Source organism: Tamandua tetradactyla, chromosome 6 (assembly GCF_023851605.1).
Source record: "Tamandua tetradactyla isolate mTamTet1 chromosome 6, mTamTet1.pri, whole genome shotgun sequence".
Taxonomy (NCBI): Eukaryota; Metazoa; Chordata; class Mammalia; order Pilosa; family Myrmecophagidae; genus Tamandua; species Tamandua tetradactyla.
In genome coordinates, this window is record NC_135332.1 from 178491737 (window position 1) to 178511071 (window position 19335).

Consider the following 19335-nt stretch of genomic DNA (forward strand, 5'->3'; position numbering starts at 1 on the left):
TCACTGAGGCAGCTCCCTAACATTAAGAGCAGATACAAAATAAAAAAGAGGAGAGGGACAAGGGCAAAGGGAGAGGTGCTTATTTATTACTTATTTATTCAACCAAGCCCCCTGCCTGTTCGCTCAGACCCTACACTGAGACATGGCACTGGGGGTCTGGGGATCTGGGGATATGGTGACAATTGCCTGAAGCCCCCTCAAGCATCTCCCAGTGTGGGCAATGGGGGGGAGGGGGCTGGGATCTAGGGCCATCTGCAGAGTATACAAGCCATCTAAAGCATTCAAAGTTCACTTTAAAGGGGGAGGGACAGATTCCTGAGATCCAAGCAGGTGGGGAAAGACATGTCTGAAGACCAAATAAAAGGGAAAACTGAAACAGATACATAAATAAACTCCCTAGCAAATTGTTTCCCTTAAATTTGCTCATATCTTCATCCCTCTTCACTTCCATTTAGTGCAGCTGGTATATAACATTGTATTTAACACAAGTTAAAAATGTAATACAAGTTAAAAATTGATCTTTTACTCTAAAATGCTTAACCTTACCAGGATGGTTGGTCTTGATATGTGACTTTATCAATCGATCTTCTGAAAAAGACTTTTCACACACAGGACAAGAATAACTCCTTTTGTCCTTAACAGAAAGAGAGCATAATCAATTGACTGTCTTGTTTGAACTTGGGCTCTGGAGAAAAAAACACCCTTACCATTGCTACCACCACCACTACACTACCACCATCATAGCCATCACCACCATCATCATCATCTCCACCACCACCACCATCACCATCACCACCACCATCACCATCACCACCATGATCACCACCACCATCACCACCATCACCAATATCTCCACCACCATCACCATCCTCATCATCACCACCATCATTACCATCACCACCACCATCACCACCATCGCTATCATCATCACCACCATCACTAATATCTCCACCACCATCACCATCCTCATCATCACCACCATCACCACCATCGCTATCATCATCATCACCACCATCACCAATATCTCCACCACCATCACCATCCTCATCATCACCACCATCATCATCATCACCACCATCATTCCACCATCATCTGCCACCACCACCACCACCAACACAATCATCACCACTATCATTATCATCACCACCACCATCACTACCATCATCCAAACTAGATAGACAGCACAGTGCACTTTCTCAAGCACTGTAACATGTAGTCTCCACCTGGCCCTGCACACCGGAGAGCTTAGGAGTAGAAAAACAGTAATCAGCTTCATTTCAAAAAAGAGGGAGATGGTTAATGGCAACAGTCCTGAGGAGGTGGCAGAGCCAGGAAAGGGTGGGGCTTGATGTCAAGTGGTCTACCACACAGACCTGTGCTGCTCCACAACCTCAGAAGCTATTATTTCCTTGTATTTCCTCCAGAATTCAATGCATGGTATGCATGGGGTTTTCATATAAACAGCCTAACTTATAGAGTCTAACCACTCTGGAATGAAAGGCATTATAATGCTCACTTTACAGATTAAGAAATTAAGGCCCAGAGTGACAGAGCCACCATCTCTATCTAGAGGTTGGACCAGTGTCTGAGGTTGAGTATGCAGATGCCATCCAGGGCACCTCCCACAACACTAAGACTTGCATCCCACCGAGGTCGCAGGTAGGGAACTCATTCTGCAAAGCTGCCAGTTTCATTGACACAGGTAACCTAGGCATTATGTCTTCAACTGGGGAGAAGTTTTGTAAATGACCCAACTACAACTTCTTTTACCATTTTTCCCAGCAGTATGTAAGAGAAGAAAGGAAAAAAGAGCAGCAGCTGGAGTCAATTCTATACATACTAAAGATGCATCAGAAGCTGGTGGGAGAGGAAGTATTAGTTATCAAGAAAACTGGAGGCTATAGGCAAGGACTTAATTTCCCTTCTCACCCTCAGCTCTCCCATCAGGGAAGACAATGAACAGAGTACATCTGTCAAGCAGAGAAACCACTAATAATACCCAGAGCTAAGCTTTGAAAGTGTGACCAGCCTCATATATGCCATCATCAACCTGATTAACAATGTTTACAAGCCCAAATCTCACAAGCAGAGCCAATATCTGGTGGGAAAAGCTATGCATGTCACATAAATAAAGAAAAAAACATGTACAAGCATTAAGTGTAAGGAAATGCTCTGAGCTGTGTTTCCCAAAGTCTGTTCTGTAGGATATTAGTTAGCATGGTCCATGCTCACCAGATTTGGTAGGAGGATTAATTTCTACCATTTATTGAGCACCTACAGTGAGCTTGGCATTGCACAAAGAGCTTTATATGCATTATGTAATTAAACACATTCTGCCCACACCACTAAATAACACAATAATAATAATAATAATAATAACTTCAGTTGATGCAGAATTTACTGTATGCCAGGTGCTATGCAAACTGCTTCACATACCGCCACTTCTCAGGCATTCAGGAACTTGCCTGAGGTCACACCACCAGAAAGCACAGCTGGACATCCAAACCAGGCTTTGGGCCCCACAGACAGTGACAAGAGTGCAAACTTGAGCTCAGAGTTCCGGAGTTCGAATCCTAGTTTCACCACTTAAGAACTGGGGAACTTTGAGCAGATAACCTCACAGTGCCTCAGTTTCCTCAATTGCGAAATGGCAACAGAAGTCTGCCAGCCAATGCCACAGCCCTCTGCCCAGATTCTGCCTGGGGCACAGGGCTTCTCAGAGACCATTTGTCCCCATCCTGCCCTGCCTTTGCGCTCTGGGGTTACCCCATCATTGTCAGATTCAGTGCCACTTTGGAAAGAAGTCCTGGGCTCCAGCTGACATCCTGGAGAAGGGCTGGCCCCACCTCTGGCAGCCTGTCAGTGTCCTTGTCATCAGAGTTGATGAAGCATTCAGCGGAGTTTGGAAGGAATTATCTCCCCAGAGCCCTAGCTATCTGATTTTCTTTCATGTAATCTCTGATAGTCTGAAAGCAATTTATCTTAGAGTTTATCAGGGGCCCTTACTTCTTGATGCCTTTGAAGGCTGTCAGAAGGACACAGGCAGTGGTAAGGGAGTGGGGAGAAGAGTGGGTGCTCAGGACTCATCTCTTTTTCAAAACCTCAGTTCTGTATTGGAGATGAAAACCCAAACTGGCAAAACTAACTTAAAAAGAGTGGTGTTCAAAAAAGTTCCTGGCAAAGCAGACTGTGGGAGCAAGCTGCATCCCAACGGCAGTAAAAGAGCCTGGACCTCAGAGCTTTCCAGCTGTGTTTACTGAGATGGAAACAGCCTTCAAAACAAGGCACGGCCCTACAAAAGAAGAGGAGGCACTGGGTGCAGGAACACACATGGGCCGAGACTTAGAGTCCAGCTCTCTGCTCTGGGAAAAGCTCACCTTGGTCTATGCCCTAGTGGGATTCAGACTGGCCCCCAAGTAACTGGACATCCCTGAAATCAACAACTAGCATTGGATGGAGAATTCCAAGTTCAACTCCACACACCCCTGAGTATATGTAACTGGAACATAAGTAAATATACATATAAAATACTTGACATCAAGTTAAAAATAATAATAAAAAAAAAAAAAGGCAAGGGACTCCACTCCAAACTACTTCACAGGAATAAAAGGCCCATGGATATGAGGCACCAACCATTCTGTGTGGATACACTAGTTCATTCCTCACACATCAAAGGGCGCTGTCTGTGCCGGGCACCATGCTAAGGGAAAGCTGTGACAGGTGGGCCTGCCCTTGATGGGCTCACAGGCTTATCAAGAGAGATGTGCCAGCACAGAGAACACAATAATCATCGCAGGCATATTCAGAACATGCAGCAAAGCACAGGAAGGGAGATGCTTAAAGGTGACTGATTTGAACAAGTCAGAAAAGAGTCAGCAATTTTCTCAGGTTAGAACCTCAACCAGAAGATTTTCCTTCCTACTGAAAACAATTCAGTTTTACCACATAGGTCTCTCGACTGGGGATCTCGGCTCTCAGAAAAATGAAGCTGTTGTGCATGCAGGAAGTTCCATTGGCCTGAGGTCTGCAGGACCGTGGATGGGTGCCCAAACAGGGCAACCAGAAACAAACTTGCTCAGCCTCAAGGAAGAAAGGATCAGGAGAAGGACCATGGAAGACAGCAGAGGGGGAAGCTCCAGGAACCAGTCCCTCCACCACAACTGTGACAGGTAGGAACTGTCTACAACAACCGTTTCAAAACTCCAGAGTCCAGCAGAACACTTGTACAGTACCAAGGGAAGAGCAGGAGGAAGACACTGGGAAATTAGGGAAAATACCAATAAACTGCTCTCTCCAGGGCCATTACAGTCTCTTATCCCCCTCTCTCACAGTAGTTCCCCAAGATCCCGGGGCACGATCCAATCACTGATCAATGCTTTTGATTACTGACTACAGATTGCTGGGGGACTAGCTCTGATGATGGCTACAGTTCTGACCAACCTCAGATAAGGAGAAAGGGGACACTTACACATGGTACACTTCCTTAGAGCTGGGGAGGACAGCTGAATGGCTGCTTCTATGGGCAGGTGCCAAGTCAAGAAAGTGCAGCTCTGAGGAGCCCTGGAAGAAGCCCCCGGTACCTGTGCTCACCCTGCCCTCAGTCCCTCCCAAGGGCAATTTGTAGTCAGCCTGCCCTCCTTTCTGAATACCTGGCTTTGTTCTGACCTGGCTGGGAAAGACTGACTTAGGAAAGTCCTCTTTGGCTTGCCCCCACCCCCCTTCCAGAACTTGCCTCCAGGCAAAAGCAGCTAGGGAGTAAGCAAAAGCAAACTAAGAAACAACTGAGTCCGAAAGATGAGGGCAAAGGCTTACCTGTTTAAGTCCTACAGTGGAACACCCGGGAAAGGGAGAAGGTCTGTCTCCTGGGAAGTACAGGGTGATTCAAATGCCTATAAACAAGAAAATGCTAAAGCCACTAGCAAACACAAGCTCTGGAAAAGACGCAGGCCTAGAAAAGAAAGAAGGACCCAGCACTTGGCATTCTCCTGTGCTGACTCTCCTGACAGGAGGGCAGAACTCTGAAGGGGAACACTAGCCAATGAAAACCCAATTTGCAAAGATGGTGAAAGGTATTTTGTGCTTAGGTTCTCTTGGATTCGTTAGCTCCTGATACTCAAGAAAATCTATCATATCACTTGCTGGATACAAACTCAAGAAACAGATATCTCAGAATAAGCAAGTTGCCCAAAATGGACCATCTAAGTAGGGATAGACCTGGCACTGAAATCAAGGCAATGCAGCTGATATCACAGAGTTGTGAATCATAATGACAGGAAAAGCTTTCCCAGCTATTCCCAGGAGGGTCCTTGAAAGAAAGTTCCAAACATGATTGGGGTGGTCCAGGTATCTTCAGTTATACATGGAGGCTAAATATTTCAAATCCCTCTGTTAATCAATAAAAGTGATCTTTTATATATTTTTCATCTTAGAGAGGCAAATACTTTTGTTATACAAATTCTTCATACCGTTTGGTTCCAAAATACATATACAGATGTTTATTTATGCACATACAAATAAATTCACGTGTTTAAAAAAAAAAAAAAAGAAAAGAAACAGATATCTCAGGGAATAAATCCTAAGTTAACATTTTAAAATATTAAAGTGTACAGTATTTAACAAAAGGTTACAAGACAAAGAAACAGAAAATACAGTAAGCATGGTGGACAGAGACTTCAAAAGATTATCTTCTTTATCCTTAAGGAGATGAAGGAAAATGCAGAGAAAGAACAAGACAGTAGAAAAACAGTGAACATAATTAGAACCTTGATAAAGAGACAGAAATTTTAAAAAGGAATCAAACAGAAAACTACTGGAGTTGAAAACCAAAATAACTGAAATAAAAAATTCCCGGGAGAGTTTCAACAGCAGATTGGAGCTGGCAGAAGAAATAAAAATAGAACTGAAAGATAAGACAATTGAAATAAGTAAGGCTGAGGAGCAGAAAGAAAACAAGAATTACAAAAAGCAAAAAAGCCTAAGAGACCTGTGGGACACCATCAAGAAAACCAATATATGCATTACGGGAGCACAAGAAGGAGAAGAAAGAGAGAAAGGGACAGAAAGAATATTCAAAGAAATAATAACTGAAAATTTTCAAACATAGCAAAAGATGTGAATATGCACATCAGAGAAGCCCAAAGAACATAAAACAGGAAAAACTTGAAAAAAATATATGCCTGCCACATACTGGTCAAACTATCAAATGCAAAGAAAAAGGAGAGAGTTCTGAAAGCTACAAAAGAAAAGCAGTGTCTTATGTACAAAGGAGTTCCAATTAGCCTAAGTACTGATTTCTCATCAGGAACCAAGGAAGCAAGTGGGCAGGGTGTTGTAATGCTTAAAATGCTCAGAGATAACAATTGTGAACGGAGAATTTTATATCTAAAAAGATGTTCTTTCAAAAATGAGGGAAGGTTTAAGACATTCTCAGATAAACAGAAGCAGAGGGAGTTCATCACCACTCAACTAGCTCCCCCAAGCAACGCTAAAGGGAGCTCTTCAGATGGAAAGGAAAGGACACTAGTCAGTGGATCAAAGTAGCATAAAGAATCAAAGATGTCTAGTAAAAGTAAATCGTAGGTAATTATGAATGCTAGTACTGATATTTAACTCTACTTCTCTTTACAGGTGCCAAAATGCAAATGCATAAAAAGTAATGATAAACCTATGGTTTTGGACATACAATGTACAAAGACAGAACATGGAACAAGTACAAAAAAAGGGTGGGCAAACGGAAGGGTATAGGAGAAGTATATACATATATATATATATGATTTGAAGTCAAGTTAATACTTAATCAAATATGATATATATATATAGGATGCTAAATTTTAACCCCATGGTAACCATAAAGAAAACACATGAAATGAGAAGGGATTCAATATGGTACAATTCAAAAACTCAAAAATGAAAGCAGGTATAGAAGAACTGAGGGCCAAAAAAATGTGTAAAAGTTATAAAAACTAAATAGCAACATGACAGAAGAAATTCCTGCATTCTCAGTAGTGGCTTTAAATATAAATGCATTAAACTTTCTAGTCAAAAGGCACAGATTGCCAGGATGGATAAAAAAGCATGACTCAACTGTGTCCTGTTTAGAAGAGGTTCACCCTAAATTCAAAGACATAAGAAGGTTGAAAGTGTAAGGATGGAAATAATATACCATGCAAGTAGTAACAAAAGAGAGCTGGGGTAGTTATACCAGTATCAGATAAAGGAAGACCATGTAAAAAACTGTTATGAGAGACAAAGATAGTCATTATATACCGTAAAAGGGGTCAATTCAATAAGAAAATGGAACAATTATAAATATATTTGCACCTAACAGCAGAACCCCAAAGTATAGGAAGCAAATATTGACAGATTTGAAAGTAGGAACAGACAGTTCAATATTAACAGAAGACTTTAATACACCACTTTTAATAACAGATAGAACATCTAGACCAAAGGTCAGTAAGGAAACAGAAGATATGGATGTTACTCAAAACCAACTAGACCTAACAGACATATATAGAACACTTTGCCCAACAACAATGGAATGAACATTCTTCTCGAATGCACATGGTTCATCCCTGAAAATAGACCACATCTTAGGCCATAAAACAAGTCTCAGTAAATTCAAAAATACTGAAATCATGCAATGTATTCTTCCCCAAACCCAGTGGAATGAAGCTAGAAATCAATAACATAGGGAGAAATGGAAAAATCACAAATGTGGAAATTAAACAATGTGCTCTTAAACAACCAATGGGTTAAAGAGGAAATCACAAGGAAATTAGGAAATAATCTGAAGTGATGGAAAATGAAAACACAACACACCAAAACTTACAGAATGCAGCAAAAACAGTGCTGAGAGAGAAATGTATAGCTCTAAATGTCTATGTTAAAAAAAGACAGATTTCAAATTAGAGACTTAGCCTCAAAACTGGAAAAACTACATAAAGAACAAACTAAACCCAAAATGAGAAGAAGGAAGGAAATAACAAAGACCAGAGCAGAGATAAATGAAACAGACAATAAACAAACAATAAATCAACAAAACCAAAAGTTGATTCTTTGAAAGGAGCAATAAAACTGATAAAGAAAAACAAACGAGAGAATACTAAAATTAGAAATGAAAGGAGGATATTACTACTGACCCTAATGAAATAAAAGATAAAAAATAGGAGACTATGAACAGTGATATGCCAACAAATTATATAACCTGGATGAAATGGACAAATTGCTAGAAACACACAAACCACCCACATGGATTCAAGAAGAAAAAGAAGATCAAAACAAACCAGTGACTAATAAAGATATTGCATCAGTAATCAGAAACCTCCCAACAAAGAAAAGCCCAGGACAAGATGGGTTCACAGGGGAATTTTACTCAACATCCCAAGAAGAGTTAAAACCCCTCCTGCTCAAACTCTACCTAGAAACTGAAGAAGAGGGAACACTCCATAACTCTTTCTATGATGCCAACATTACCATCATCCCAACGCCAGACAAGAAAACAATATCCCTATGAATATAGACACAACAATCCTAACAAAATATTAGTAAACTGAATCCTTAAACAACACATTAAAAGAACTATATACTGTGGTGGTTTGAAACTGTAATGTACCCCAAGAAAAAGCCATGTTCCTTTGGTGCATTCTGGTGGGTGTAGACCTATTATGGGTGGGACCTTTTGATTAAGTTATTTCAATTGAAATGTGACCCACATCATTCAGGGTGGGTCTTAATTCCCTTACTGGACTCCTTTAAGAGAAGTGAAATCAAAAGAAGCCCATAGAGAAAAGCCCCAGGGAAGCTAAGAGAGAACCTACAGAAGCTCAGAAAGGAACTCACTGTGACCAGAAGCTAAAAGCAAGGAAACCTGGGAGCGGAAGACCAGCAGACTCCAGGCAGATGCCCTCACATGTCCCAGATGCCAGAAGCTTGTCTTCAGAGAAGGTATCATTCTTTGATGCCTTTATTGGGACACTTTGATGGCCTCAGATGGCAAATTATAAGCTAATAAATCCCCACTGTTAAAAGCCAGTCCATTTCTGGTATATTGCATTTCGTCACCTTTAGCAAACTGAAGCATACACCATGATCAAGAAGGATCTATCCAGGTATGTAGGAGTGATTCAACATAAGAAAATTAAATAATGTAATAAACTACATGAAGAGAATGATGGGGAAAAAACACATGATCATCTCAATTGATACAGAAAAGGCATTTTACAAAATTCAGTGCCCTTTTATCATAAAAACACTTAGAAAACTAGTAAAAAAGGAAATTTCCTCAACACGATAAAGGGCATACAAGAAAACCCTACAACTAACATTCTACTCAATGCGGAAAGGCTCAAAGCCTTCCCTCTAAGATCTGGAACAAGAAAAGGATGCCTACTGTCACCACTGTTATTAAACACAGTGTTGGAAATTCTAGCCAGAGCAAGCAGCCAAGAAAAAGAAATAAAAGGCATCCAAATTGGAAAGGAAGAGTAAAACCTTCCCTATTTGTAGATGACATGATCTAATTTACAGGAAATCCTAGAAATTCACAGAAAGCTCCTAAAGCTAATAAATGAATTCAGCAAAGTGGGAGGGTGTAAGATTAACACTCAAAAACCAATAGTGCTTCCTTTCATACACTAGTAATGAACAATTGGAAGACAAACTCAGGAGGAAAATCCCATTTACAGTAACAGCTAAAAGAATCAAATATCTAGGAAAAAATCTAAAGAAGGATATAGAGGATTTGTACTACAAAATATTGCTAAAAGAAATCAAAGACTTAAATACATGAAAAGACATTCTGTCTTCATGGATTAGAAAACTAAATACTGTTAAGATGTCAATTCTACCCAAAGAGATTCACAGATTCAACACAATCCTAATCAAAATCCTAACAGCCTTTTTTGCAGAAATGGACACACCAATTATCAGATTTATGTGGAAGGGTAAGGGGGCCCCAAATTGCCAAAGTCATCTTGAAAAAGAAGAACGAAGGACCTTGTGTTAAGAAATGGTTTCTTAGACTTTACATCCAAAGCACAAGCAAAAAAGAAAAAAAACAGGAGAAGCGGCTGCAAAGCTGAGCGGAGGAGACAGGAAGCGAGCGCACACAGTTGCTGGGTGGGCGCCGTGGCTGGGGCCACCGCCACCGAGGCAGGGAAGTGCAGGATCAGGTTCTACAGCAGCAGGCTGAGGATGCCGAGGACAGTGAGGAGAGAGTGGGGCGCCTCCAGTGGGAAGTGGAGGGAGAGAGGAGGCCCGGGAACAGGCTGAGGCTGGGGTGGCCTCTTTAAACTGATGGATCCAGCTGGTTGAAGAGGAGCTAGACCGTGCTCAAGAGCACCTGGCCACTGCCCTGCAAAAGCTGGAGGAAGCTGCTGATGAAAGTAAGAGAGGTATGAAGGTTATTGAAGACCAGGCTTTGAAAGATGAAAAAAAGATGGAACTCCAGGAAATTCAACTCAAAGAAGCTAAGCACATCACAAAAGAGGCAGATCGCAAGTAGGTGGCTCTTAAGCTGGTGGTTATTGAAGGGGACTTGGAACGCACTGAGGAATGTGCTGAACTGGCAGAGTCCCACTGCCAAGAGATGGATGAGTAGATCAGACCAATGGACCAGAACCTGGAGTGTCTGAGTGCTGCTGAAGAAAAGGACTCTCAAGAAGAAGACAGATATGAAGAAGAGATAAAGATTCTTACTGATACACTCAAGAAGGCAGAGACCTGTGCCAAGTCTGCTGAGAGATCGGTAGCCAAGCTGGAAAAGACAATTGATGATTTGGAAAATTAACTGAAATGCACTGAAGAGGAGTATCCCTGTACACAGAGAATGCGGGACCAGACTCTGCTTGACCTGAATGAGATGCAGGGTGTCCCAGTACTGCCCTGCCACTCCTCGCTTTGATCCCGACTCTGCCTGGGTCCAGCCTGCCCAAAGCTGACCTTTACATTGAGGGCTGACCTTTAACTGGAAGGCTGCTTTCTCTTCCAGCTGTCCACTCCCATACCCATCCACCCCTGGCCCCGTGTCTTTTTCACCAAACTATCTCTGCCTCTCCCAGAGACTGCAGCTGGGCTAGGAGCTGAGCACCTTTGGGAACAGCTTCTAAGGGAATGGGAGCACAATGCAGGGGTCTTTAAAAGCATGTTGGGATGTATACATATTGTAAGCACCCCCCTTTTTGTTGTTGTAGCAACTATTCGTAAAACATCCCAAATAATTCCATAGCTCTGAAGCAGTAATCTAATCTCTTTCTTATTTTTGGAAGGTAACTTTTCAGCATCATACATTTGCTTTCTCCAAAGAGGAGGGAAAGAGGTATGGGCTGCCTCCCTGAGAACCAAACCCAGCCCAGGGGAAGACTCCATTGAGGGAAACCTCACTGCTCTATACAAAGCACCAGCCAACCCAGAAAGGTGATTCTAGGAGTCAGCCTGAAAAAAAAAAAAAGTACTGTTGTGGTTTTTAGCTTTAAGGTATCTTAGAGCAAATTTATTATTTTTATTTTTATTTTTCTCATCAGAAGTGATCAAATTAATATGGTAAGACCTCTGAGACCAAATCTTTGTCTTATCCTCTCTCTACCCCTTTCCCAACTGTTATGGTATAAATCATGTGTCCCTTATGCTGGGGTAACCACTGATGTACTCTCCACTGATGTACGCTTCCTTTTTAAAAAGGAAAGAAAAGAAAATTATGTTTTTGCCACTGATTTAGCCATATGAAACATCTCATCACCCTTTACTGGGTCCGAAGCTGCTGTCTCTAGAAGTGCCATCTCATGCTTTGAGTCAGCCAGTGCTGGACAAATCTTGAATAGCTTATATATAAAACTCTTAACAATTTTTATATTATTTTGAAACTTTGCTTCTTTAGAGCTGGGGAGCACTGGCCACCCCATCTCTACAGTCTAGGCCGGCAGTATGCTGACCTTCTACAGTCCTTTTCCCTGCCCAGTTTTCCCCTTTTTTGGTGAGGATTCTGTGAGGTCTGTTAGGGTACAACCTGCAGCTTACTGGCTTCAAATGTACCCTCTTTGGGGGGCAGACTGGGAGAAAGAGAAACCAATAATGCAAGTGCTTTGATACTGAAAATTGACAAAATTTCTTTTTGAAATAAATAACCAGTTCCTCTAAAAAAAAAGAAAGAAAGAAAACAGATGTAGTATCATTAAAATTAAAAACTTTTGTGCATCAAAGGTCTTTATCATGAAAGTAAAATGACAACCCACACAGTGGAAGATAATATTTGGAAACCACATAACCATTAATGGTTTAATATCCAGATAAATTAAATATCTTAGATAAAGAAATCTTACATCTCAACAACAAAAAGATGAACAATCCAATTTAAAAATGGGCAAGAAACTTGAATAAATATCTCTCCAGGAATATATACAAATGACTAAAGAGCACATAAAAAAGATGCACAACATCATTAGACAAAAGAGAAATGAAAATCAAACCACAATGAGATATAGTTACACACCCACTAGAGTGGCTACCATTAAAAAACAGAAAATCACAAATGTTGGAGAGGATGTGCAAAAATAAGAATATTCATTCATCGTTAGTGGGAAGGTAAAATGGTGCAGCCACTTTGGAAGACAGTTTAGCAATTCCTCAGAAAGTTACATACAGACTTACCATATGACCTGGCAATCTCACTTCTAGGTATATATGTGAAAAAAAATTAAAAGCAGGGACTTGAACAGATATTTACACACAATACTCACAACGGCATTATTCACAGTTGCCAAAAGATGGAAGCAACACAAATGTCTATCAACTGATGCATGGATAAACAAAATGTGGTATGCACACACAACGGAATATTATTCAGCCATATCAAAGGAAGTTCTTATGCATGCAGCAATATGGATAAAACTTGAAGATAATATATTGAGTGAAATAAGCCAAACACAAAAGGACAAATATCATGTGAACTCACTGATATGATATAATTAGCACAATCAAACCCACAGAGTCAGAATCTAGGATATAGGTTACCAGGGAATGGGGTAGGGGTAGGGAATAGGGAGTAAGGCTTTAAAGTGTACAGCGTTTCAATTCGGGACGATAGAAAAGTTTTGGTGATGTTAGCACAACACTGTGATTATAATTAACAGCACTGAGTTACATATTTGAATGTGGTTAAAAGGGGAAATTTTAGGTTGTGTGTGTGTGTGTGTGTGTGTGTGTGTGTGTGTGTATATACCTAGAATAAAATTTTAAAAATACAAATACATGAGACTGTACAACACAGTGACCTCTAAGGTAAACCATAGCTCATAGTACAATTATACAAATATTCTTTCATCAACCGAACAAATATACCACACTAATGCAGTACAGGGGAATCCTGTATTTTATACATGATTCTTCTGTACACCCACAACTTCTGCAGCTCTTGAAAGGATAAAGGTTTCGTCCCATCATTTCAGTGAAATGACAGTTTCCTACACTTAAATAAAATACTGACTGTGTGTGCCCATTTATTTCTAGAATGATATTTCTCTGTGCTTCTTTCCAGCAAGTAGAGTATACACTTCTCAAAGACAAGGGCCAAGTATTAATTTAAAACTCTGTAGAGCAGTTATTAGTCACTCCCCTCACCCCACGACTCTTCCTCTACTGCTAAGAAGAAAGAGCTGTCGGGTGCCGAGTGCCAGCCTTTCATTCCACGCCTGGCACTGCCGTGACCTTCACAAACGCTGTCTCACTAAACCCATGTGGACACCTTGGAAATGGAGATTGTAATCCCCTTTCTTAAGATAAGGGATTCAGAGGGGTTAGATGCTAAAGTCACACAGCTATCAGTGCTAAGAGCCAGAACACAAAGCCAAATGTCCAGCTGCCAAACTTGAGCTTGTAGCTGCTACAACATTCTTCACAGCAGGCAACCCTGAGGTCTTCTGAGAAGGAAGGAGCGTGGGTCTGAGGTAACGGGGATAAACTGACACATCATCCACCACATGCTCAGCTTCCAGCTATTTCCAACACTAGAGTTGGGGACCTTGTCTGCATAGCAGGTCCCGGGGTCCCATCTCAAATGATGGCCCCAGAACCGCATTCGTATCAGCTACCCCCAGTGCCTCTGCTTCAGGATATGTGCATTACATCATCTGGGTAAGCGACCTGAGTCGCCAGGCTCACAGGCCATCACCAGCCAGTGCAGACGGGTCAGCAAGTCCGGACACTGAGTCACAGGTCTCGGGAAACAATACCTAGAAGCAACACATGATTTCCATTTCATTCAATTTCATTTTTAAGAAACGTGAACTGATCTCATGACACTAGTGGATCACACCTATGAACTGGAAACACACTGGTGTGGGTATCCTATTTATTTTCTAATTTAATCCTCACAGCCCTGAGACGTAAAGGAGAATACTGTCTCCGTTTTACAGATGAGAAAATGAGGCTTGAGAAGGTTAAGCAATTTGCCCAAACTTACAGAGGTGGGCATGGGGTCTGAACTCAAGCCTGTCAGAATCCAAAGCCCTCTCTCGTTCTATGACGCAGTCTGCCCACTGCTGATCTTGCTCAGTGCTATGAAAAGCGGGTTTGCTCCAGAAATGCAGTGGCCCAAATCCCTGACTGGGTCCCCACATTCCTGCAGTGCTGATGTGTGACTGGCTACAACCCATGCCCTCTGGGACCAGGAGTGAAGGTGGTGGGACGAAACCACCTTAAAGGGGCACACACCTTCCAATCACAAGACGTGTCTCAGCTGAGAAACTGCAGAGACTGGCACCTAGCCAAACTCTCCTGGCCTCCTGGTGAAACTGCCAAGAACTGGGTGTAGGCCCAGCAGGGGGCAAACACTGCCATTCACGCGCCCCTTGCCTTGGCCCTGCATGGGGCTCTGTACTGGAAGTAGGTGCAGAGAACTAAACGTGAGAGCCCTCCAGGCGTATGGCACCCCTGGTCCCGTGTCCCCGGGTTCCAGACAAGGAGGTGCACCCCACAGGAACAAGGCAAGGTGCTCTCCCCAGCTGGCAGGGTTCCCCATGAGCAGAGTCCCCAGCACACTGACAAGGACAACTCCCAGCGCTGCACACGGCCTCCCCTCTGCGGAAATGGGCTTACGGTAAAGCCCAATAAGACCAGATGGCTGCCCAGCTGGCAGTTCAGAGCTGGGGCCGGGGCCCGGTGCTGGACTCCTAATTCAGTAACAGTGAAAGATGGAGGGATCACAAAGGTCACACGGCTAAGGATTTATGCGGCGGCCAATTAAAAATGCTGGGCCACTGAAACCTTAGATGCTTTATAATTTTTTTGAAAACTCTTCTAAGGGAAGATTAACAATCAGCGTCCAAGAGGCAGCATGCTTTCTGTAAGTTGATTTCACAGAGAATTACATCGAACCCTGTGGATTAAAACACCCTCTAGTCAGGAGTTCCATCTAGGGGAAATCACCACCAAAAATTCACTTTCAATGGTCCATCAACAGATGAACAGATAAACAAAATGAGGCATACCCACATAATGGGATATTATTCAGCCATATAAAGGAATAAAGTTTGGATCATGTTACAACATGGATGAACCTTGAAAACATTATGCTAAAGTGAAAGAAGTCAAGACCTCATTTTGTATGATTCCATTTAGATGAAGTGTCTGGGACAGGCAAATCTACGAAGAAAGGAATTAGATTAGTGGCTGTCTCAGGTTTGAGGTAGGATGTGGGGTACGGATGGATGACAGCTAAAATGACAGGGTTTTTTGTTTTTTGCATGGGCAGGCTCTGGGAATCGAACCCGGGTCTCTGGCACAGCAGGCAAGAATTCTACCACTGAGCCAGTGTTACACAGTCCATCAGGGTTTCTTTACGAGCGATGAAAATGTTCTAAAATCCATTGTGGAAATGGACGCACAACTTTGTGAATACATTAAAAATCACTGAATTTAATGATATATGAATTATATCTCATTTAAGTAGTTACCAAAAATACATATACACAAATGTCCACACTAACTTTTCTTGCAGATACTGAAGCCATTTAAAACATCTGATGGCAGCAGCTTTGCTATCAGATTCAAAATGTCTCCATTCAGGGGAAGCAGAAGCCTTTCTATCATAGCACATGGCCTCTACACCTTTGGCATCAGTACAAAATAGTTCACAGGCTCAAAACCCACTTCATAAACTACACTATCTTACTCCACTGGCAATACAATCCATCTGCTTCATGGAAACTGCTTCATAGTCAATTTCCTGGTGAACACACAAAAGCCTTCCACTTGGTTCGTGACATCTCCTTTGCTGGCAATTTCCTCCTCCACCTTCCCATGACCAAAGCCTACTCGCCAAGCTCAAGATCCCTCCTCCAGGCCGCCTTCCCGCCAGCCCTCCTCTCCTATGAGCAGGCCGCTTACCGGCCCCTCTGGGACCGTTTGGGAGGGGAAGGCACTTTGTGCGGCCCCTGCTCACCCCGCCCCCTCCCCCCACACACACACAGTGCCATAATGCCTGTATGGTTTATTTCCTTATTCCCCCACCGGATCAAGGGCACCGTGAAGGCAGGGCCAGGCCTTACTGGTGTCTGCATCCCCATCCCAGCACGTGGAGAAGGGGCCTCTGCCTGCATTGTAAGCTTCAGAAGCAGCAGCACGCTCACCTTTAAAAGGGATTCAGGTGGAAGAACTGCAAATATCAGTGAGCTATAAGGCTGAAATTAAACTTAAATTCTAAGGCAACAGGAAGGTTAATGAGAATCAGTTAACATCTTTTATATTTTTTTTTTCATGGCAGGTTCCAGGAATTGAACTGGGTCTCTGGCATGGCAGGTGAGAACTCTACCTCCGAGCCACCACTGCCCGCCCGACATCCTATTTTTTTATAAGGCCACCTAAGTCACACTACCTCATTCCATAAGTTGCTCTCTTCTGCTGGGACTCTCAAGGACATTTCATCACTGCATATCCAGCACAATCACTGCTGAACAGCATGGAAAGCACCTCCATGGGCCTGTCCTCAAAGAGTCGCATCTACATCTAACACTTCCCTTCAGTGCTAGACGTGTGCCCACGAGACCCACTGTGGCCTCAAAAGTGGAGAGGACAGCACAGCTAATATCACCACTACCCAACCCAGGGCGGGCAGTAAGGGGGTGCGGAGCGCACAGCTCACAGACAAGCATCCAGGCCCAGACTCAGTCTGTCCCTTACCAGCAGCGTGGCTGTGGACACGTTACAGAAGCACTTCAGCTCCAGGCTTCTACTCGAGCAGTGGAGGAAATAACTCCCACCTCAACAAAGTCAGGTGGCCTGAGAACAGGGTAAGACAGGACGAGGTTCTGCCCCATAGAATACCAACAGCAACTGCTGCTTCCCTTTCCCCCAACACAGTCTTTTCCTGATGCCTCCTCAAGTGTAGGTATTAAAGAGACAAGCCTCTAGGTGCACGGGTAGTTCAGTGGTTAGAATGCCCACCTCCCATGTGGGAGACCAGGTTCGATTCCCAGACCATGCACCCTTCCCCCCACCCCCCCAAAAATTAGCCTCTTTGAAGGAAGACTGATCACTATACTAAGGGAAGGGCTTGGTTCTAGGAAATTGAAAGAAAAGCGCTCTCTAAATGCCAATTTATCAAGAAAAAGGAAAGCGCATGAAGTTGAGACTGAAGGAAAACTTAGCTCAAGTTCCAGAAGTTCCTATTGACCCGGGAGGCTAAGCACCTGCACTCAGGGCCCGCTGTGCTGGGACGAAGACCCCCTACACACACACACACACACACACACACACACACACACACACACACACCACACACAAACACACACATACACACACACACACAGCAGGCAGGGGAGAGAATGCTGGGCCTGGGAAAAAGCTCAGCATTAGATTTCAGAGGTCTTTTACAACTTCACTGTTCGTGTCAGGCTTTTAGCCTGTGTTTAAATTCTATGAATCCAAAGTAGCAAGTTTCAAAATGATAAGTGGAATAAGAAATAATAACTACAATAGCCAATGGCATAAAGTGCTTACTCCATACCAAGCACTGTTCTGAGAGACTTGCATATATCCCCTCCCTTCATCCTTACCTCAGCCTTGAGCCTCTGAGATGGGTAAACTGAGGCACTCATTCTAAGAGCAAACAGGCAATGAGTGGGGGGGAGCCAGAGTTAATATGCAGCAGTCTGGTCTCACATCCACTTACCCATGACCCCAAGAGCCGTGATCTCACGGTGGCCTCTCTCCCTCTTGAAATCATGCTTAATTTCTGGAGAAGTTGCAGCAATGAATCCTGCCACCTCAGTTTCCCATGCTCTAAAAGAGTACTGGAAATGACCAAGCTAACAGCAATTATGTAAGGAATTACAAATGACATGCCTTCATGTCCTACCCGGAAAGAATGCCTACCACACAGCATCAGTGGCCTGGCAATAAGTTAACCATAAGACAAGTCAGAGCCATGCGTTTTACCTAGAGTGTTTCATTTTAGCTTCCACTAACACTGGGAGACATAGACATATGCAAATATATATGCAAATGCACAAATATGCATCTATACATGGGTGTGTGCGTGCATGTGTACACTTGTGCTGATACACGTGTGCATGGATATGTGTATATACATACACGCACACACACATATATATACATACCTCCATCTTTTACAGAAGGCTGTCAGGCCAGGGGACATGCCCAAACCCACACACCTGTGCAAGTGCTGGAAGCATGACTTGGATTTAGGTTTGTCTAATCCACAGCCTATGCTCTCACCTGCCCACTATACCCCAAACACCCTGACTTCACCTCTGGGGACAAACTGTCCAGGTGTTAGGGATTTTTTATGCCAGAAGACAGAGGCAACACATTATGTTTCTGAGGCTTAAAAAGGATTGCAATGAAAACAGTTTGGCACCTGAGGCCAAAGGTTGTCCTCCTTTAGGTCTCAGCCTACTCCCAGGTATTAACCCTTTAAATTAGATTGGAATTTGCAAAAATAAACATTCATTCATGGTTATATGATCTCTCACAAAAGAAGTAAACACATACTGCCATCGTGAATATTAACAGCAGCATGAGTTAACAAATCATTTCTTTCTTCAAATAAAAGTGCTTCACGGCCATTCTCTCTCAGTGTTAACAATAAATAAAGTCACAACATTCCTGAGCACTTACTGTGAACCAGTTCTGGGTCTAGCACCCCATGCATTACTGAGTCTAACCGCTCAGCCACCTGGAGTGGCAGCGACCATCCTCCTCATTCCTAGCAACGCTTTAACGTGCTTTTAAGAAACCCCTGTTTTAGTTCTACTCTGTAGGTCTCTACTCTATAGATGTGCTATGATCCTTAAAAAATATGCAAGAAATCAAATCCCTTTGATC

The 19335-nt window shown here is 42.8% G+C and overlaps 1 protein-coding gene and 1 pseudogene across 7 annotated transcripts in view; one reads left to right on the plus strand and one right to left on the minus strand.

Annotated features, from left to right (window-relative positions):
• The window catches only part of ZFAT (zinc finger and AT-hook domain containing), a 271981-nt gene that overhangs the window by 123868 nt on the left and 128778 nt on the right, over positions 1-19335 (minus strand). For all 7 annotated transcript variants that reach the window (XM_077167748.1, XM_077167742.1, XM_077167743.1 and 4 more), the window contains one exon: positions 547-634. In XM_077167748.1, coding sequence (XP_077023863.1) covers positions 547-634 — 88 coding nt within the window. The remainder of the gene's footprint in view (positions 1-546; positions 635-19335) is intronic.
• LOC143685758 (tropomyosin-like) lies at positions 9085-10786 on the plus strand (annotated as a pseudogene).